This window comes from Branchiostoma belcheri, unplaced genomic scaffold, assembly GCF_001625305.1.
Source record: "Branchiostoma belcheri isolate BF01 breed outbred unplaced genomic scaffold, Haploidv18h27 scaffold12, whole genome shotgun sequence".
Classification (NCBI taxonomy): Eukaryota; Metazoa; Chordata; class Leptocardii; order Amphioxiformes; family Branchiostomatidae; genus Branchiostoma; species Branchiostoma belcheri.
The window spans coordinates 321,723-344,344 of NW_017802602.1; the positions used below are offsets into that span (position 1 = coordinate 321,723).

The 22,622-nt window shown below is 41.4% G+C and overlaps 2 protein-coding genes across 6 annotated transcripts in view; one reads left to right on the forward strand and one right to left on the reverse strand.

Annotated features, from left to right (window-relative positions):
• Positions 1-2,274, forward strand: part of LOC109462618 — a 2,328-nt gene extending 54 nt beyond the window's left edge. Inside the window, exons 2-4 of the mRNA XM_019759180.1 lie at positions 100-240; positions 643-811; positions 1,875-2,274. Coding sequence (XP_019614739.1) covers positions 100-240; positions 643-811; positions 1,875-2,109 — 545 coding nt within the window. The 3' untranslated portion in view covers positions 2,110-2,274. The remainder of the gene's footprint in view (positions 1-99; positions 241-642; positions 812-1,874) is intronic.
• A 2,931-nt stretch (positions 2,275-5,205) lies between these two features.
• Positions 5,206-22,622, reverse strand: part of LOC109462760 (MICAL-like protein 1) — a 21,827-nt gene continuing 4,410 nt past the window's right edge. Inside the window, exons 3-18 of one of the 5 annotated variants that reach the window (XM_019759346.1) lie at positions 21,767-21,908; positions 20,482-20,585; positions 19,602-19,643; positions 17,903-17,992; positions 15,934-16,064; positions 15,203-15,481; positions 13,489-14,762; positions 10,965-11,160; positions 10,680-10,782; positions 10,249-10,375; positions 9,677-9,779; positions 8,929-9,002; positions 7,516-7,630; positions 6,918-6,964; positions 6,620-6,678; positions 5,846-5,946 (exon numbers count right to left, since the gene is read on the reverse strand). In XM_019759346.1, coding sequence (XP_019614905.1) covers positions 6,653-6,678; positions 6,918-6,964; positions 7,516-7,630; positions 8,929-9,002; positions 9,677-9,779; positions 10,249-10,375; positions 10,680-10,782; positions 10,965-11,160; positions 13,489-14,762; positions 15,203-15,481; positions 15,934-16,064; positions 17,903-17,992; positions 19,602-19,643; positions 20,482-20,585; positions 21,767-21,908 — 2,853 coding nt within the window. In that variant the 3' untranslated portion in view covers positions 5,846-5,946; positions 6,620-6,652. Of the gene's footprint in view, positions 5,947-6,619; positions 6,679-6,917; positions 6,965-7,515; positions 7,631-8,928; positions 9,003-9,676; positions 9,780-10,248; positions 10,376-10,679; positions 10,783-10,964; positions 11,161-13,488; positions 14,763-15,202; positions 15,482-15,933; positions 16,065-17,902; positions 17,993-19,601; positions 19,644-20,481; positions 20,586-21,766; positions 21,909-22,622 lie in introns of all 5 variants that reach the window. The other 4 variants (XM_019759343.1, XM_019759344.1, XM_019759345.1 and 1 more) reach the window with 4 other exon arrangements.

Below are 22,622 nucleotides of genomic sequence, written 5' to 3' on the forward strand. Positions count from 1 at the left end.
GGACACAATGTCCAAGCCCAGAATGCAGCTTTAGAGTCAAACCCATGTTAATGCCTTGTACATTGAGCTATTCTATGTTACATGTACAATGTATTGCAGACGAGGCTCTGAAGAGGTCTGCGGAAAAGGCTGCCCAGGCCGCGGCCAGCCAGGCCCGGCAGACAGAGCTGAACTCTGGCATCGATGGGGAATGGGAGCTGAAGGTCACCTCCAACCATCCCAAGGTCAAGGGGATGAAAGGTCGGTACTTGACATGTCTTTCCATGTAGTGTTGGATGACTGATTATATAACTGCACTGACTTACAGGAATCTGGGAGCAGGAACACTTATGAAGAAGGCCTTTGCAATCAACTGAAAATTCATAACGTTTGAATCAAGCTTAAATGTTACTCTATGGACTCTGCCTTAGATGAGCCTCTTTAGAATGAAGTGGCTGGCATTTGAATAATCTTGTACATGGCCTGTGAGAAATATTCAATTCCCCAAATAATGCAGAGCCGAAACATTGCAATGGGGATGGGGGGGGGGCATGCAGATGATTCTGTCCAGAGTAGCAATTGTTGTGATATGGAGCTAGTGTGGTGCCAGGCTAGTGCCAGGCTATTCCCAACCAGAAAACTCAGCTGAAGTCTGTACCACAGGTAAGCTGAAGATGGGTGAGGTTGGCGGGCCGTATTTCGATGACTACGAAGACTACGTCGACTTCGGGGACGGAGTCTACTTCGGCGGCCTGCAGAACTTCAAAGGGAAGAGCAGCGTGGAAGACAGGGTCATGCAGATAGAGACCAAGTGGAAGTTCTGTGGGAGAAGGTAAAACATCTGATGCTATTTTTTTATACTATGCTATAGTGAGCTATACCCACTTGATTGTGCATACACATGGTAAGAAACAATTTAGTGGCTCACAGCTGCCAAGAGTTATATAAAATGAAGGAGGTGTTGGTGGACTCTAACTTTAAAGGACTGCAGGCCATTGTTGTTGTTGTTGTTACCCACAACGGTGTCAGGGAGTTGGTTCCAGATCTCAACTAGACTCAAGTGAAAATGAGTATTGTCTGTCCAGTATTTGTTTCTATGTGCGGGACACAACACCAGCAACAGCTGCCTATGTTTCGCGTGTATTGCACTGTTGCAATTTCAATAAATTGAATTAAATTGAATTAAATTAAATTGAATTAAATTAACTCCGGTGTGGATGAAGGTCCAGCCCGGTGGTTCTAGAAACCGATTGTGCAAGTGCATATGAGGGCATAGCGAGGCTAGTTCTCTAGTTTTCATGTGTTAGGCCACATTGGAAGGTCTGTGGGAGAAGGTAAAACACATGTCTTCTCTAGTTTTAGTTTTGTTTTGATGCACTAGTTATGTAAACCATAAATTTCAACCTGCAGATTACTGAATATGTTACAAGGTCTTGATTTGTGTGCACCACTGGCCACTCTCTTCTGTCTTCCTTTAGTTTGATACCTGTGGAGGGTTCATTCATTCCTTGACCCAGAAAATTGGGTTAAATCCAATGTGTTGTACACCAGTTAGTTACTCAAGCAAATGAAAGTCTATCCACTCACACTCACTCACTGTCCGGTTTATCGTCTGTTGTTCCCCGTCTTCCGAGGGTTAGACGTGCTTGCACAGTACAACTGGGGCTTGATGGCAGCACGCCACTTGTCTCAGTCTCTGTCCAGTTGCCTGAATAACTATTTGTATTTCATTACCTGTATGCCTAAGTTTCATCAGCGTATCCAATGTGTTGTGTTGAAAATTACAGTCTACAGTCCTACTTTAACTCTTTCTGTGCTGTGTGTGAATCCCCCCAGAGTAACCGGCCTGCTTTGAGTGAGAGTTATTTTTACCAACTGTGTGTGAATCCCCCCAGAGTAACCGGCCTCCTGCGAGTGAGGGTCGGGGAGGACGGGGATGGCAGACAGTTTGTGGAGGGGTCGTTCAAGGCCGGTGCCCAGGAGAGGAACTGGCCCGTCACGCTGCAGTTCACGGGCCACAGAAAGGGGGAGCTGCAGGATGATGATGATGATGATGCAGAGCCGGAGGGAGATGAGAATGACCAGGAGGGCCTGTGTGCCTTTCTGACTGAGCTGGAGCAAGCAGGCTGATAAAAAAAAATGAGTTTCCGAAAATAGTTTTGCATCAGGTTGATGGAGGGTAGGATATTGGGGTTTTCTTTTCCACAACCGAACCAACTGGGACTAGTTACCATGGTGACAGACATCTGGTTCAGGTCATTGACCTTATTCATTTGGAGAAGAAGAGGAAGAAGAAACAGCAAAAACAATGTTTTCCTTCTGTAAACATAATGGGGGGGATACAAACTTGGGATTGTGTTCTTGTCACAAAAGCGCCACCTACATATAGTGGCGAGAAGCAGAACTCCAGTCAGAAGCACTCAAACGTAAGCAAGTTTGGTCGTGTACAAGAAAACCCCTATATCCAACAAATAGACTTTCAGCTTCGGCAGGCCTTCCAAAATTGAACAATCATGATCAGCCATCAAAGCACATGTAGTTTTTGGAAAGGCAGCTACAACATGTAGTGCTGTGTGCATCTCAGATCAGGCACTTGTGTTGAAACACATGTCTATATATCTTTTAACCTTCCCCTGCCATTTGGCACCACACGTGTGTTTGTTACAAGGTTAGGCAGCAGGGAGAAGGTTAAACCAGGTTTTACCATGACTTGTTACCATGACTAAAGAACCTTTTTTATATTTCAGTAGTGTTGAATAGTTTTTTTTCAGAGTTGATTATGTTTGAGGTAAGTTACAGTAGCACTGCTTACTATTCAGCATGTGAAAACTGTCTGCTCAGTTTCTGTTTGGCCTTTTAGTTTTAGTCATGTTTTATATTTTTGTTTGATATGTTGTTCAAAGTAACTGTTTCAAGTTGGAATTATTACTAACAGAACTAAAAGTCTTATTGTATTAAGTCTTGTTGTCAAGTTTATTTTTGTACAATATTGTCTCTATTGCAATATCTTACATCACAGTATTACACTTACAATGTAGTATAATAGTACCAGTATATTTTTCTCAAAGCTTTATGAAGTTCTAGTTTATATACACTGTATTTATATTTGAACATGTACAAAAGAAAAAGGACACAAAGTCAGAAGGGTTTTTACTACGTCCATTTTATTTTGCTTGTCCTGTCCTGTACATGTACATGTTACTGTGTAGTGAAGACTTTCAGTCTACATGTACAGTTGTGTTCCTGCACTTCTGTTACCTACATGTGGGTTGTGGGTTCTACATTCAGAAACAGTTACAGTGATTCCATCCATTCTAACTACAGTAACTGTATCAAGCTTCTATTTACAGAACTGTAGGAATGGCTTTACTTACACTGTACTACACATCTACTCAGTGATATGTAAATAGTGGTTTAGGTTTACCTACATTGTAAGTCACCGTACCTTGCATTATTTGCAAAGTACCAGTGTGGTCATGTTACTGTGTACGAGACCATATTGTTTGTACTTAAGACACAGTGCAAGCAGCAGCTCTGTAATGTCTAGCATTTCCCCATCCTGCCAGTGGGTTTTTGTATACAGCACATCCATGACGGCTGAAATAGATTTATCAAACTTGTCCTCATTTTCTCTTTCCTAACATTAATACTGAACTGTACTCATTGCTTTTTCCTGGGGAGGACAGTAAGAAGGTCAATACATGTATCTGTAAAGCTGATATAACTGCCCTTTTGCATTACACACTTAGTTTTGCAGGCATTGTGACGCGACAGCAGCTGGATATATGTAGAATGGGCTAACCCATCACACCTAAGCTTTGCACATCTCGACCAACACTCTTAAACCCCAACAAGGCCACACCAATTTCATTTGTTGGTTCTTGGATTTTTTTAGAAAAAATATGAAGCGACAGGGCAAAAAGAAAAGAAATAAAAGTAGGTCTAGGCATCCTATTATTAGAACCAACAAATTAAAATGGTGAAGCAAGGGTAAAAGTTGGCACCAACTATGGTATATCAGATTGTATAAATTACTATTATAATACTGCAATTGGGAGTCAATACTTTAGCATACTGCAGTGTACGGTAATTCAGCCAAAACTGCATTAATCATTTGTAAATATGTTTTAACTCTATGTACTGCATATTATATTGCTGCAATCTCTGATGAAATTTTAACAACCTTTTTTTCTGGATAGTGATAAACATGAATAGAGACCATATTGGCCTGATACTGCAGGTAAAGCATCAACTGTAGAACGTAAAATATTTTGTGTGTGATATGTGGGTGATGCTCGCTCTACAAGCATCCTTTTAACGACTTATAATAATAAAAAATTTAAGTACAGATTTCAAGCTGCACAGAAAAGGGCGTAGAAATACATACTTATAATTATACATCAGCTCTTTAGTGAACAGTGCTAATGTTGTGGCTTTTACCCAATACACGTACATGTAGAAATTATAGAGTTTCAAACTAAAAATCAGGTACAGAATGAAAAATCCATACCAATAATATTACAGCAGTTCCTAGGAAGTAAGCATTGCCGGTGCAAGCCAGATATACAATATAGCAGCAGAAGCCAGGTACAAGTTAAATGCCATCATCTGACTAAAAAAAAGGACGGTGGGATTTTAACATACACAAAAGAACACTGAAATAAAATATACACATAATTGTTGAATGACTGCAAATTCTTAAGTCTTTTGGAGCCCCTGGTTTTCATAATAGTAAGGACTATGTACTTCATCATCATGTTAATTCATGAAAACTGCACTTTGGGAAGTAGAGACAGCTTACAAAAATAGCGAAAACTAAAACTTTATCTAATTTTCTGATTTCCTGGCAAGGGTTTTTCAGTCTACAGTTAATAGGAATTGGACCAGTAATAAATTAGGGACTACATGTGAAGGCCCATATCACAACCTAAACCCAATCCTGTCTTGTTACACATTAGGCCACACCAATTTAATTTCTTGGTTAACGGATTTTTCTAGAAAAATAATGGAGCGGGCGGGCGAAAAAAATAAAAATAAAAACAGGCCTAGGCATCCTATTATTGCCCAAAATGGTACGATAGGAGCCATGAAGTCAACACACCAGGCTGGTTCAAAATTTAAACAATGAATTTTGAACTTTTAATGATACCATTGCATTGAAAGATGGAATAACTGTAACAACTAGGATGAAAAGGACTGTTTTCAACTGTTCAGGGCACAATATGATCATTTTGCAGTTGATTCTGAATTTTTATTTTTATTTGCAAATCAGAAAAAAATGAAGCGGCGAATCCGTTAACCAAGAAATTAAATTGGTGTGGCCTTAGAAACAAAACTCTACCTCCCATGCCCTACCCCCAAATAAGTACATTTTCTTCTATCAAGAATACCATTGCCACATACCCATCCAAACTTTCAATGGCTTTTACCTTACAGAACTATGCTATCAGTGGGCATACATTGTGTACATGTATATTCTGCTGCACCATACATTTGTACCTGTGTGAAACACACACATTCATGTTATCTTTGTGCAGATGTACATTAAGACAGTATCCCCTGCAACCATCCATAAATTATTATAAATCCTGTTACATTTGTAAAGATCAGGGTTATATCAATAAAAAAAAATGTTTCAAACTTAACCACTCATTCTGTAAATCCCATGTAAACATTTTCTTATTAATCTCTGATAAAGAGTGTCGGACAGACAGTTGTAATGGTCTTATATCCAGTGGTAAACTCAGAAACAAAATTTTTATTTATAAACCCTGTTATAACGACAAGAACATAGACATCAGTCTGTAAGGAATGCCTTAATCTATATCTGCACTTTGGGTTTTCTCTTGGCCTTCTCCTTGTCTTTCTCCTTGTCCTTCTTGTCTTTCTTCCCGAACAGACCCCGCCCCCTCCTCTCCTTGGCAGGTTCCTGCTCCTCAGGCTGGGGGGGAGGGGCGCTCAGGGCTCCTAAAGGGGGTAAAGAATTGTAAGAAACGGGTTTATTTTGTTTAACAATATTATTCACACAACAGGAGAACAGATTATGTCTTAGGGCACAGAGCTCCCGGGGGGGGGGGGTTGTAAACCCTTGTTAGAAATAGGTTCATCTTTAATATTATTAATTATAATATTTACACAACAAGAGAAGAGATTAGTTTTTAGGCCACACCAAGTAATTTCTATGGATGACGTCCTCTGGAGACCCTAAATCTAATGTTAGTCACTAATGAAGTAATCATAGCACTGGTCACTCTGAAGTTGGAACGATCATACTAGAAATTTAAAATCAAAGAAGCTTTCAGCATTTGTTAAGTCTATGATGTCAACTGAAAGGACATGGCTTCCTCCAACTTAATCATCATGTTTTTTTCTAATTCCATGACTGTCTTCAAAGTGGCCAGTGTTTTATCTTAAGTCTGCATTTCACACACCAATAATTATTGTAGCCAAGTTAAGATTTTAGCAACAGCAGTGTCACCAGACTGAGTCTATATCTACATCCACTTAACCCATTCCCAACTACGCAATCTTGTCTACTTCTCTACACCTGAGTTGTCACACCTACATTTGGTACTATCCTTGTTACCTTCCTTCACCCCACCCTATCCACGATTCCTACAAGACTAAGTGATGAACATACATGTGTACATGTTCTTGTCTCATCCTAAATTTCCTAATCAAAGTCACCTGTAGGCACTCCTGAAATTGACATCGCAAGAAAAAAAAGCACTTTTAAATGCAGTATGTCTGAAAGCTGTTACAGTCAATTTTGCTGTCTATTGGAGAGATTTGAAACTTGTTCATACTGTTCAAGACATTCCAAGAACATTGTCTTAGGCTTTGTGTAGCAAAGTACACTATCATACTGTAGCATGCCACAAATGTTTTAGTGGAATTAGGAATGTTAGCAGTTTAGTACAGTGGGTATGATACAGTACCTTTGTCTGCCATCATTGCCTGTATATCTCTGTCCTCTTCTTCTTCCCTGAATTGCAAGGAAACAAGAAGGTTCAATATCAAAGTACAGTAACAGTTCTAATTTTGTGACACTTGAATCTTGTGCAGCACCATCAAAATAATGAGTTTCTGGTTCCTAAAAACACTGTAATAGTCTACTGTTGCTCTCTTGATGATTGAGTAGAGCCTTGGTTCAGATAAGGTTAATTGTGAATTCTATCCCTAGCCAAGTCAAACATTTGAAGACTTCATCTGTTGAAGACATATCACAAACTAGTTGTGGACTTAGTCTAGTGAAATGCTGCCGTAGTGGTTCTATTTTCTTTATTTAGCTTGGCTTACAACAGCCAGGGTTGCCCAACTAGTCAGACTATTTTTAAGGGTCAACCCTGGGAGAAAACAGAATTGTTAGGTATACATAGAATAACAATTCTCTTGGATTTACATGTATTATGCTGTATTGGTTGCACAAATGTGTGGCCCAAGGGCTACAACATTGTTTAGAAACGGAGATGCGCACCGCCCTTTGATTTGGGAAGGACTTTTTTATGACACCTTCCTGCCATTCCTGAGTGTTACCTGATCCTGTCCTCGTCCAGACTGTCCACGATGCTGTTCCTCTCAGCCACGATCTCTAACAGCTCGTTCAGCAGCCGCGCCTCTCGCGACTTCTCTCCCATACTCTTCTTCTCTTCTGTATGTGCAAACAATGTAATAACTGTGAATAAAACTCTTGGTTGTGTACAGGGAGCTTTGCTAGCCTCATAGCATGCCAAAAACTGGGGGTCTTCATGGTCTTTGGGAGCTTTTATGTGCTATTTTCTGATTGCATATAGACAACATAGCCGGCCTGGTTGAATTAGTCCCATTTTTTCAGAACTGGGCTAATCAGAAAACAGCCGAAGACCACCAAACCCCCAGTTCTATAAGCCTGCTACGGATCCGGAGGCTAGAAGCTTTGCTCTGTTACTCGATCTCTAACAGCTCGTTCAGCAGCCGCGCCTCTCGCGACTTCTCTCCCATACTCTTCTTCTCCTCTGGGTGTGCAAACAATGTAATAACTGTGAATAAAACACTTGGCGTGTACAAACAGCTTCTTTACTGTTACTGTTGCTTCTTTACTATTACTGTTACACAATATCTAGCAGTTTGTTCAGCAGCCGTGCTTCTCGGGACTTCTCTCCCATACTCTTCTTCTCCTCTGGGTGGGAAGATGTGCAAAACATAGACACAGTCAAGGGCAAACCTGTTCACGCTTGGTGACTAGTCAAAATGGTCAAAGTAGATAGCTGGCCCTTTTGTTTACACTGTAGGATTCTTAAAATCAGAGCAACAACTTTACAGCTAGTTACAGACTACCAAAACAAATACAGCCACATTAGCCAGGTAGTCCTAATTCAGAGGTGGCCACTAGCCCAAATAGAGATACCTGCAGCTGGTAGTCATGAATATAGGTACCCACAGGTAACTAAGAAAGAGATACGCGTAGCCTGGAAAAATGAACTGTACTACAGTTGTTGGTAGTGATGCATACCTAAACCCAATTTTAGGTTCAGGTCCGGATTCAAGTCCAGAGGTTTAGGTTCAGTTCCGGACTTGTAAGTCCGGACCTAAACCCATGGCATATACAAAATTGCATGTTGGCAACCTTGCAATGTTGTCTGGGTGAAACTTTTGCCACATAACATAGAGGCCAGTACTTGACGATGCCCGATGGCAATGTTTTCTTCGTTTTGCAGCAAAGATTTTACAATCTACTGAAGGTTCTAGGTGGTTTGGAAAGAAAAGGGGTATGTGAAATGGTCTTTTATGGTAATAAGTCTGGACTCGGTTCTTGACTTTTAGGTTTTTTTGGACTTGAACCTAAACATTCTTACAAGTCCGGATCCAAGTCCAGTGAACCGGTATGCATCACTAGTTGTTGGAGGAATGCATGCATGCGTATGATATTACAGTTTTGGATGAAGATGTGAAGGTTTCCTGTAGCCTGACCTGAGATCTGCATGAGGCATCTCAGCTCGTACTCCACATTCGCCTGCTGGTCTTCTAAGGACTGCTGTCTGGTGCTGGGGAGACAAAAGAGTTGGGAACTATTATTTGGATAGACGCACAAGACATTGTAATGACTGGACACAATCAGAACTAGAACCGAAAGATTTAGAAACTGTAGCATACCTTATCTCGCAAGACTACTGAACAATAACAACAATCTGTCATGAAATGTTATAGTTTTAAGTTTTGGTACTGGGGGGTGAACAAGATCTAGAGTTGGGAACAATTATCTAACCCGAGTGTGTACGTACAATAGTCAGCATAGCATTTAGGTACCAATTTTCTCAGTACAGAGGGCAAAAAAAGGACATACTGGACATTTTGAAAGCTTGATCAATCTGTAATATCAAACTGTTCATGTACATGTAGTTTGAAAATACACCATTTTGTGCTAAGATGATCAAAGCAACTGCAGTTGTAGTCATTCTTTCTTTTGCCAAGTACATTTATTGCACTTGTAAAGGTGTGTTTCGCTGAAGGGCGGTTATGCCGGCTATATAAATACAGGTACAGAAGATGTTATACACTACATGTACTGTGAACTCCACAGCTTTACAATATCAGTATCACAAAAATTAAACTGAGCAGTATCTCTGAGCAGTATAGCTGTAGTATAATTTAATATGCATTTTCTACTGTTATCAGGTTCACATCAGGGATGCATGTAGGGTTGAAGAGCTGAGCTTACATGTAGACCAGCTCTGTCTCCCGACGAACCAGCTTGTTCTTCTCGTTCACCAGGCTGAACCAATCAGAGAGAAGCTCATCCTCATCCTCTCCTGCTATGGTGCCTGCAGAGAAATAATTATTAACATATAATATATAATTATTAACATTATTATAATTAACATTATACTAGAAAGGCAACATTTGCAAAGCAAATGCATTATGTTTACCTTCGCATACGGTCTGCTCTGTTAATTCTTAATATTCAAAGTTGACATATACATGACTGTCAGACAGGAGTCTAAATCCCTCATGCTATAAAATTGCAACATGATGTAACCCAACACCAGTTACCATGGAGACAGACGTCTGGTTCAGGTCATTGACCTTAATTGTTTGGAGAAGAAGAGGAAGAAGAAACAGGGCAAAAACAATATGTTTCAGCATTATCAATCTCCCTGTTGAGGTACACATGTAGCATTCTAGCACTGGATTTGGGGTTCGGCAAGTTAACAATGCTTTTAAATTTAAGAATGTGGCTAATCTAGTCTCATCTTCACAGAAGCTGATGCTACATGTAGAAAAGGTACTTACTGGCCATGCCATGTCTGAGCATGATCTCCAGCTTGACTCCGCGATGTTCCAGCTCAGTCAGCTGTTTCTCCAGCTCCTGAAGCTCCTGGTCGATCTCCTCCTGGGGAACTCGGTTCTTCGAGTTGATCTGTGAAGCCAGAAAAAATTGAATGAATGAATGAATGAATGAATGAATGATGAATGGATGGATGGATGGATGAATGGATGGATGGATGGATGAATGGATGGATGGATGAATGAATGCATAAATGAATGAACGAATGAAATTTTGTTTCGCATAACTGGTAAACTGCCATTAGCCATAACACACAGTTTTGTACAGCGCATAAAAGCTGTGTAAGACTGGACTGTAATTCATTCACACCCCTTCTGTTAAGTGTTGTGTGTTAAACCGGAAAGAGAGTGATGAAGTGTTGTTACAGATATGGTACCTGTCTCCTGTAGACTGGAGGTGCTGGGGCCCGTCTCTTCTTCTGGACCTTCTGCGGGGAACCCTCCTGGTCTGGAGCAGAGATGTCTGCCTCCTTCTCTCCTCTGGGAGAAATACACACAAGTCAGCTTTGTGTAACACCAGCCTTTCTCCTTTTTTATACCACAACAAAAATTGATGTCAACAAATCATTGGCCAGGTCAAAGGTTACTGTTTGGAGAAGAAGAGGAAGAGCAAACTGAGCAAAAGCACGTTTTCTTCAGCGAAGGTGAACGTATCAAATTACCTGACTGAAGGCTGAGGTTTGACGGCCATGACCGGTGGGAGGCCGGGTTTGGTACCGGGCGGCGCTGGCGCGCGACGTTTCTTCTTCCTCTTCACCTCGGGGAAGGCGCTGCGCCGCTGGGGCTCCACTGGGCCCTCGGGCACCCGGGCCGCGGGCGGACCCGCGTCGTCTGGGCCAGGCTCGTCCAGGTCAACATCTAGGGGAACAGGGGATACGTCGGGTAAGGTTTAGTTAGCTTGGCTGCCTGTTCACTGCTTTCATTGTCACACATTGCTGCACGTGCCTAGATTCTTGGGCCTTCTTCACTGATAACTGCTCCAAGCTTCAGGAATTAAAGTATGCTATGCGCCAACCTTTTGGTGATAACATTGAGCAACTAGAGTTCCACGATCTCATACCTTCGCCAAATGATGTTACCCTTGGGCCTTGGCGAATGTTGACAATTTGCATTAATTATGCAAATTAGGCATTCATTTGCAAAAACACTATCTGCCAATGTTCTTCTTCTTCACAATTACACATGCCACATGTTTGAATAATCATATCATGGAAGGTAGCAGGTTATAGCATTTCCTCATTAATTATGCTAATTAGCTGCTGATTTGCATAACTATCATTTTAATATGTCAAGCATTCTTAAAGGTACCCACATACCAAAAATCATGATGATCCGTCAGTCGGTTCTTGAGTTATCCTCCTTCGAATATTTTTCAACGAATGCTTCTGCAGTTCCAGAACAAGGCGCTAGGGTGCCCAAACTCATGTCACTTCTTCCCCAGCCAAAGAGCTACCTACCATTCAAATTTAGTGACCCTACTATGTCCAGATCACGAGATATCAAAACCGGAAGTTCAGCTGCAGTACCATAACAATTTGCTAGGGGGCCCAAAAACTAATCAGTTCCACGTCTCATGAAGACCTACCCACCTACCAAATATCAAGACAATCCATCTTAGCCTTCTTGAGTTATCGTGCTCACACACACACACACACACACACACACACACACACACACAGACACACGAACGCCCCTGAAAACATAACCTTCTCGGCGAAGGTAATCACATTGAGATAAAAATTCTCAGGTACGAGTCATTTGTTTATTCAATGTCATTTTTAGCTGCACCAGTGCAATTATCAAACAATGCTTTTCACCCCAAAATTGATAAGTGAATAGCCATTATTTAATGTGGCTGATTTTTCAATAGTTCATTTTCTGGTACAATTCACCCACTGTTTAATTATGCAGGTGACTGCAACAATTGTGACATCATAATAAATATGACTTGTGAGTTTTCATTGTGGTTTTGTCATATTGATGTGATCATTTTTGATGTTATATCATTTTTGATGTGATGGATCCTTTTTTCCAAACCTTACCCCTCTTGTTTGTTACATGTTCGTGTGTTACAGGAGGGCTTGTGTGGATGGAAACTTCCACCGGTGCCTGCACCTGTGTCTTCACAGCTCTGGCTGAACAAAGGATAATAAACAACTCACAGGTCTGGAGGAAAAAATCACAACACTAAAGAAACTTATACAAACAGACACAAATTTAGGAGGATGTGAATTTTTGTGGAATCTAAACTTTGTTAGGTACCTCTTTAGAGTATTGATGATGCCGATGGGAGAACAAATCACCTACTTGATCCTTTTACAGGAAATTGTACAAAAAAGTAATGTATTTTTCTAAGTACCTGTTACCTGCTCAAATATTGTGTACATGTTAAGAACATGGGTTTTGCTTTTGTACCATGTAGTATACACGTGCACATGTGTATTGTCATGTTGATCAGCTGTTCATAGCTTATGGCTGTTCATCATAGCAATATTGTTATTATTCAAAAATCTTTTTAATCTACTTTCGGTCAAGACAAAACAAGGCTCAAGGCCATTCAAAGTTAAGGGTTAGCTTGAAGAAAAAACTGGCAAAGGAGGAGTAACAGATGAGTGGGAAGGAGTGAGGTCACTCAAGCGATGCAGGATTTGAAGTAAGGTTTACCCCCAGGTAGCGAGATGACCTTGTCTAGTGACCCTTGACCTGAACTTGAGAAGGTCAAGGTCGAACTTGAGGAGGTCAAGGTCACGCCCATGAGGACAGCGGCCAGGAGGAAGCCTGTTCCATACAGGCACAGCTGGAGGGGGGGAACTGACAGCACCGAGACAGTATCAGCAAAAGGAAGAAAGTCTGGTATACACTTTAGGCTTTTGATTATATAGCAAGAGCCGCTTTGAGTTACAATAGACTGTAAAAATGCACACTCAGGTTTATTATCAATGATGTACATATTGAAAAGCAGACGTTCAGTGAAAGTCAGCAGTAGCTAAGCCAACAAAACACTCACTGACTCACAAAAACAGGCGTTACGTGTAAGGTGTAACTATACCGGTACCAGAGAAATCCCAGTAGCTCTTTTCTTTTGGTATTAGTTAACCAAGGTCCATCCTAAGGACTGCAACCGTTTCCAGCTGCATGCAAAAACCATCTCCTGAGAAAAGCATTATCCAGTAGTTAATGACTTACCCGAGAGGTCATCGTCACTGATGTCGAAGGGGTTGAGACTATCGGACCTGGAATCCTCCTCCTCTTCATCGCTCGGCTCGTCAAATGGGTTCAGGCTGCACTTCAGCCGCGTCAGCTTCCTCTCGGGCGGCTTCGTATCAAAGGGGTTCGGCCGGTCTGACGGCTTCGTGTCGAAGGGATTGGCGCGCTCGGGGCGGCTTGTTTCCGCGGGCGGAGCTTCTGTGGCGGGCTTGACTGTGGCTGGTTCAGGTTTCTGTTGCGGAGCTTTGCTTTCCTCGGAAAGTTGACTAGACTGTTCTGGTTTGGGCTGGGGTGGAGACTTTTGTTCCTGTTTGGGTTGATTTGTTGTTTCTCTATGCTTCGGTTCTGCTAATCTAGCGTCCTTTGATTTAGTTTCTACCGAACTAGGAATTTTGGGTTCCTCTTTTACTGGGACTTTTTCTGGGCTACCACTCTTGGCTTCAACTGCAACTTTTTCCAGTACTTGCGATTGCACTTCTGTTGGACTCGGTTCGTCCTCGAACGGATTTTTGTCTTCTGGATAAGAGTCTGTTGGCGGCTTTGCTACAGGTTCTGCTAAAAGTTCTGCGCTGCGGGGCCGAGGTTTAGGCTTTGGGGCTTCTAACGGAGCAGAAGCGTCGCTCCCGTTTTCCCCAGGAGCCTTTCTCGGTCGCGGCTTCGGAGCTTTCCTTTCTGCAGGTTTTGGAGACGCGTCTCTCGGTGGTTTTGTCGTGTCCGCTTCCTGTGGCTTTAGTTTCTCTGGCTGTTTAGTGTCTTTGATGTCAACTTTAGGCGTCACTGCATTAGTTTTCATAGGTACTGCATTAGTTTTTGTGGCTACTGTGTCAGTTTTTGTGGGTACTGCGTCAGTTTTTGTGGGTACTGCGTCAGTTTTTGTGGGTACTGGACCAGATTTTGGAGCTACAGGCTGAACTTTAGGACTAGGAGGGGCGGGCGACTTGCTCCTGTCCCCTTCTTTCGTCTTTTTCGTCTTGTCGGATTTCTTTCTCCTCGGTGGGGGAGTGAGCTCTGCCACGTCTGCCATGACCACATCGCCGTGGTTTAAGTCTTTTCTCGGCGCGGGAGGGGAGTTGTTGTTCCCGTTGTCGTTCTTGAGTCCGTGCGGTGAGCGCGGTGGCTTCGCGGGAGGAGGCTCCTCTACCACCTGCTTTGCCTGGTTCTTCCTCTTGGCGTCGGCGATGTTCTTTAGGATCCCCGGCAGCATGTTCTTGTTCTCCTTGTCCTCCGCCTCCTGCTTGGCCTTCTGCGCAGACCTGCAAGTGGGTTGGCTTTTGATTAAAGACAAATTCACCATCGGTACATTAACTATGCTGTACAGAGTGCTGGTCAGTCATATGTTAATATCGAATGAACCCTGGAAGATTAGCCTTTTGGCTAAAGGGTATCGAAATAAAGAGAACTAGAGAAGCAACATTTGCAAAGCAAAATGCATATAATGTTTGCCTTCGGACATGGTCTGCTCTGTCAATTGTTACTCAATTCACATACACATACATGTACTACTAGTATATGGTGACAGGAGCAGAGCAGACCATGAAATTGCAACATTATGTAACCCAACACCAGTCACCATGGTGACAGATGTCAGCAAATCATGTCATTGGTCAGGTCAGAGGTCAGTGTTTGGAGAAGAAGAAGAGGAAGAAACAGAGCAAAAACAATATGTCTTCCTTCGGAAAACATAATAAAATACCGTTTTGCGAAGGGGTCGGCCCCGGCCTCGTCTGAGTTCTGCTGCGCCTGTTCCTCAAAGAACCTCGCCCGAGCTTTCGCAGCCACGCTCGGCGCCTCGTCCACCGTCACCCCGACTTCCGGCGGCGTCTCGGGAAGTTTTTCTTGCGCTGGTTTCGGTTTCTCTGGTTCGGGAGTCCGGTACTCGGCAATCTGGTTGTGCCGGCTGCAGATGAGCTCACCCGGCGCGCCGCCGTCCTTGTACGCTCCCGCCTTCAAACTCACTTTGCAGATGCTACATCTACAGAATAATAAAAACAACAACAGACAGTTTAGACTTACAGATAAAAGTTTTAAAGGGCACAATTTGCTGGCAATAGTCAGATTCAGCCTTGTGCAAAATAAACATCCTCAAGGCATAATAGAAAGTGGACAATGGCTTTATGTTATTTCTTCTACTACCTAAACTTGCACCCAATATCAGATTCAGATGAATAGAGAATTCGTAGCCAAAGGGGAAAATGGTTAGAGGTTAAAGGACTGCCAACCTTCCCCTACAATGCTTGTAGGTACATGTAAGCAACACCAGCAAGGATTCAAACACTGTGGCTCAACATATTGGTCTAAAGGCAAAGTTGGTCACTTCCTCACCATTTTGTACACGTCATGTACATAAAAATGCTTCTACAAATGTACATGGAACTACATTACACTTTTTGAACTTCGAAAGTTACATTCCAGTTTTTTTCTCACCTGAAGCAGTTCCTGTGGTACATTTTGCCGTCCACGAAGACCTTCTCCACGATGTGGACGTACTTGTCACAGACCGAGCAGCTCCTGTCGCTGCGCTGGACAACCTCCGCTGGCATGAACTGCTCTATGTCCTGAGCAGAAAATCAAAACAGTCAAATTCTGACACAAATTCTTTTCTGTGAAGCTCTGTTATAAGAGTGCTTGTCTTTGCTTGGGGAACTGAAAGACTTCACACCAAAATCACACCTGTTACTGTACCACTTCAGTTTATAATTAAGGAATCTGATGCATTCTGATCTGTGCTCTATGTCCTAAGGGAACAATCAAAACAGTCAAATTCTGAGAAATTCTTATCTGTGAAGCTCTTCAGGGGTCTCCCCATGAATTCTGATCCCTAATCAGTTGAGAAATCAGCAAATTTTCATGTAAATACTAAGAGAAAACCCTAAATTTGAACATTTTCGGAAAGGTTAAGGATTTTGGGGAGAGGGGAAGCACCCTTGCTCCATTGCTTGGGGAGAGCCCTGCTCTTTGATAGTGCTTGTCTTTGCTTGGGGAACTGGAAGACTTCAAACCAAAACCACACCAGTCACTGTAACACTTCAGTCTATAATTTTAAGGATGCATTCTGATCTGTGGATCTCTTTGGGAGTGTTAAACTTTGCTTTGGGGAACTGAAATACATTCTCAATGTCATGGGCAGAAAATCAAAAATCAAGGACAGACCCTGGTCTGTAGGGGTCTTTGAGAGGGCTAAACCTTGCTTGGGGAACTATGTACATGTATGTGCCCAACATCACACTATTGTCAACCCATTCCTGCAAATATGTCTTTCTCTGGACCTGTGAAATCCCATGGCACGCAGCAAGAATTGCTAAGAAATCAGTATATAATTGAATTCCGGGTATATGGACAGATCTTGTTCATAAGATATTATCATACATTTGAATGGAATACAAGTCATATACCGTCTGTAAAAAAAGAATAAGAGTAACCCTCTGTTAATAGACAGTATGTCTTTTCCTTTTTCTGAGTGAGAGCTGTTTTTGCAGTGTTTTTCAGTTGGCTGTCACCGTTAGCGAGGTTATAGAAATTGAGCTGTGTGCACATGTGTGTGTGAGAGAGAGACAGGAATCCAACACTCTGGTGTCACAACAGCACATGAGCTTGTATAATAATATTATTATATACCAAGTCCCACAAACTCAGTTCTCATATAAATACTGAGATATGTAAATCATAGAGCCTGTAGCTGTAGATGGAAAATAAACAGAACCCTTGGGAAAATAATTTGTTCATAGCTCTGTGAGTTTAGGGTTAGTCTGTGGCAATACGGATAGGAGTAGTACATGTAGATGGGTCAGTATCCAGTTTGTTTTGTCATGTTTTGCCCCCAGTCTGTAGTAATGTGTTTAGGCCACACCAATTTAATTTGTTGGTTCTCGGATTTTTTCAGGAAAAATATGAAGCGACAGGGCGAAAAAAAAAAAATAAAAACAGATCTAGGCATCCTATTATAGCCCCAAATGCTACGATAGGAGCCATGAAACCAACACAAAAGGCTGGTTCTAAATTTAAACAATGAATTTTGAACTTCTAATGATACCACTGCATTGAAAGATGGAATAACTGTAATGACTAGGAAGAAAAGGACTGTTTTCAACTGTTCAGGGCAAAATATGAGCATTTTGCAGTTGATTCTGAATTTTTTTTTTTTTGCAAATCAGGAAAAAAATGAAGAGGCGAATCCGAGAAACAACAAATTAAATTGGTGTGGCCTTAGTTATATAATAGTTAAGTTGTGGATGATGATGGTAAACTTATGTGTTTAGTTCTACCACCATGTGATTGGAGGAATAGCAGTATGCAGTGATTGGAGAAATACATGACTGTAGTAGTACACATGCAGGTTGTGTTAAATCTCATAGAGTCTGTTCTTGTTGTTTTATCAATTGTGGTCCACTCCTACCTCCTTGAGGCTGGTTTTCAGAGAAGATAACTGACTCTTGGAGAAGTTTGAGGGAGAAGGCGTCCGCTTGTGTCGCCTGTAGTCTTCTGTCTGTGGTGAGAACCAGTTAACAGCCATGCAGTTACTGCACTGTACTAGAGGATGGCATGCACACACACACGTGGCATGCACATATATGACATGCTTCTACATCAAACTGAATCATGCTCGTATTACATTACATACATTACAGGGCTCCAAATTCATTTTTAGGAATTAGGTGCACTGGTGCACCCAACCTAAAATATTGGGTGCACACTTTTTTTTTGGTGCACCATATAAGATAGGAAATAAATAGAATGTCAGCAAAAACTATTTTTTTCCTGGCACTTACATGGATGTTAATGCTGTATTTGACATCTTTAGATACAATGTACGTAAACCTACAAAAATATTTGGGTGCACTAAGCTGTACATGCACCCAGTATTTCGAGCCCTGCATTACATTTCGGTGAAATGTATAATATGGTAAGGATGTGCTTCTTCGACTACAAAAGTGGGGTCTAGATGAGGTTACCATGATTTTAAGTGTATTATTTCTATGTCTATATTACACTATACAATGTAAATGACATCCTGATAAAATGGCTATTAAGACAATTTAGTAATTATGGGAAACTATGGGTTAACTAAAGGTTAGAAATAATAAAAGGACACATGAATTGGCAAAAATTGGGACTACATAAGGGTAGTATTGCCAGTGGCAAGTTAGGTCTCTACAGGAAAAGCATTACAAATTTTACCCAACCTCCATATTAATACATGCATAATGGCATGCAATTATATATTAGGTGGGTTTTGTCCTGGGTACCTATTATCTATGACTGGACAGTACATGGTTGATGGGGAAATGATCTAATAAGGATAAGGGATTAATAAGAGGGGACCATGTTGTTTTTTAACTTGTTCTATGATCATGCACGTGCATTTAATTGCTGTGATATCATACTTGTGCACAGCCAGAGTGGGGGTGAGCTACATAGATACTGTACAGAGTGCAAAGATGTACATACATGTAGTCAACACAAAATGACATACAAGCGTATAAGTTGTGTTCTGTGTATGGACCAATTAATACTAAGGCAATACATACAGAACACTAAAAGTCTTGGACAACAAACAAGTGTATGGCACGGCAAATGTGTATGTGCACAGACTAGTGTGCAGTGGACAGTATTCGCCAAAGTAAAACTAAAAGGTGGCAGCCAACATAAAAAAAAACAATGCAAAACGGAAATCTGAAAATCAAGAGTCACTACTCAGTAACATACTCTGTGAGTCTTGGAAGAAATCGGCTGTTTTGGAGAAATCTGACTTTTCGCTTGAATGACCCAAAATAGAACAAGATGCATTTTGAAAGTGTGCATGCATATATAACTTTTCATAGTATAATTTCTGCATACAAAATACATGCTATTCCAATCACACTTTTAAATCTACACTTAAATACAGCCCTAAATGTTTTGTTAACACACACCTCATTAAGCCCATTTTGATCATGACAAGTTGATTCAGACCATTTGGTGACAGAAAATTCATACTTTAAATCACATTCAAGATAATTTCAGTCAAATTTTCACTGCATAAGCATCATCACACGTGCATCAAAAAAAGAAACTCTGGACAGCACGGTGCCAGTTCTTTAGCTGTTCAACGTTACCTTGTTAGTTTCTTGCACCACTGGTTCTTGTGCTAGGTAGGCCTGATCAAACCAGTACACCAAAACAGAACACAAAATACAGGGAAAGGAAAGAACAACCCACCACCATTAATTGTGAAATAAAATAGTCAGTAATAATAATTATAAGCAACACAAACAAGTGTAGACGACAAGCATTGTCCATATGAATCTAACAACAGGAAGCCAAGTATTAAAAGTATAATTTTACAGGCACGTATTTTCATGACCAAGAAGTTATCTTTCAAAAGATCTATCTTTCAAAAGATCACTTTGAACAGAAACTTTTTGCAAGGACATCCTGCAATAGACCATAATATGAACAATGCTTGTTTCTGGTTCTGATAAAATATGTCCCAATTGAATCAACCATCCAATCGTGAATGATAGCAGAACTTAAACTGTGATTTGTGACCATCAAATGATTGGTAACATAATTATATAATTTAATAATTATTGTTCTTGATGTTACATGACAATATACCGGTATAAAATCAATCACTCACTGTACATTGATTTTTTTTAGAAAAAGATTATTGCGAATAGATTTTGTTAACATGCCTTTCACCTTTCACACTGCAATTAAAAAAGTATAAATGAAATTGAATTGAAATCAATCATTATCATCATCAAGTCGGTCAACTAGCCGCGCTATTTTTTTATTTATTGAAATCAAAGTTGAGTCATTTTTCTTGAACTCAATTTTGCCCAAATGTCATCAATCAGATTTCTGATTAATCTAAATATTAGGCCTGCAGGTGATCTAAAAAAATCTGATTGGATGATTGATATGACCTATTGACCAATCACAGCCAGTCATTGGATGATTGACATGACCTGCTGGCCAATCACAGCGCGTTACCTTGAAGGGGTTATCATCATCGTCCAGAGCCTTGGACTTCTTGGTGCCGTGAGCCGGAGACAGGCTGGCAGGAGGACGCTTCACTCCGCCCTTACTCGCTCCTCCTGGAAATAACAAGAACGTACATGACTTGAGACTTAAACTAAAGACACTCTTTATGTATCCTGGACCTAGCCCTAGAGTTCAACAGTAATAGTGATACGTATATAGAAAACAAGACAACATGGTGCATTCCGTATCGCCCGAGGTACCAGCCCGACCGCGGGTCGGATCGCCTGAAGGCCGGAGGGAGATCCAACTCGCGGGAGGGCTGGGAACGAGGGCGATGCGGAATACACCGTGTTGTCTTGTTTTTATGTCACACCTACCCAAGAAATGAAGGAAACTCATGTACCTAAACCAATGCAACAACATCAATTCCAAGAACCAAATCTTTTATTCAAATTTTTTCAAGCGGCACACGCTGTTACGGCAAAACGCGTTTGAATCGTTCTATGGAAGCCCTGGCCATACAGTTAAGTACAGCCCGGTCCGGAACACGTTATCAAGTGTTAGCACGGCCCCCGTATGATATACTGTAGTAAATGCAAGTACACGTATGAATGTGTATCAGCGTACAGCATGACACAATCTACCCAATCTATTTAAATGTAAGGCGGCCAGCCATGTTGTTCTTTAGACTGTACAACAAGACCACAGCATGAGAAACAGACACCGTTCAGTAGCTCCTTTGTTGCAGAATAGAACTTGAGACGAGGCACCCTGAAACCTGTGCTTACAGTAAATCTTAAAGCATTGCGTTTCAAGGCTGGTCTCCTTACTTGTGGCTTTGACCTCTGCACTAATTTAAGCATTTGCGTACAGCACCTATATGAAATTATAGTTTGATTGTAACTAAGATACATATTTATGTTTACTATTAATTTTGAAACTAATTGTATGCATCTCTAGTTGCTACAGTTAGTGGTAAGAAAATTGGTTTGGCTGTACTTTTGAGAATAAACTGGTATGAGGCCTAGAAAAAAATGTTTTATTTCCTGTTCAATACTAAAAAAAATAACGGTCTAAGAAAGTAAAACTTGCATTCATGAGCACACTTTTATTTTCAATGTCAATGTCAGGAAACTTTGTACAACATTTCATCACTCAGGTGTCAGATCATGGAGCTAGAAAAGGTTGATCAGCTTGAAAAAATTTGCAGTTGTCCACCCAAAAAGTCTAGCATCAGCAGTTTTCCCATGGGAAACATTTTTTTCTAGGCCTGACTGTACTCCAGTTTCCTTACCGAGTCCCGGCCCACTGAAGAAGTTATAGAGCTGTGACAGGTACGTCATGATGCTGAGTTTGTCTGGAACCTTCAGAGCCACCATATCAGCTGGGTCCAGCAGGGCAGGGATGCCTAACTCCTGTTCAGCAACGTCAAACGCCTGGGAATGACAAATAAGTTCAATAAAGTTAAATATCTAACACTAACACTGACTCCTGTTCAGATACTGTGTTCAAACGCCTGGAGAAAACACCTAAAACTTTCTCTAACTCTAACCCTAACTCCTGTTCTGCAACATCAAAAAACCATCAGATAAGATGAAAATTTAAAGATACATGTAATGTTACACCTACATACATTGTACCTGCACTGGTGCACCTACCATTAAAACGTAGTAAATACTGTAATACGTAATAATAAACTGTAATGTTAAGACAGCATTTACAATATTGTTGGCATCCTTTTCGTCTCTTGAGACGATGGAATATGCGCCGTGGGTCAGGATGTCTTCATGCATCGCCTGCTATGGCTGTAGAGGCCGATCCTGGAGCGGCATACTTTGCCGCAGTTGACACAGGTGAAAACGTCAGGTTGTGTGCAGGTTTGTGCTGGTCTCTGTCGTCTACGCTGTCTTCTCTCCTCCCACTGTTCTTCTCTCCTCTTCTCACTGGTTTTGACGCCTGTCTTCACGGCTTGCCTCCATCTGCTGCGGTCGGCTGCCACTGTCTCCCAGCTTGTTTGGTCGATCCCTCCTGCCTTCATGTCACGCTTGAGGACGTCTTTGTAGCGGAGGACGGGCCTCCCCGCAGGTCTGGCACCGGTTGCTAGTTCTCCGTACAGCACGTCCTTCGGAATTCGGCCATCGTCCATTCGG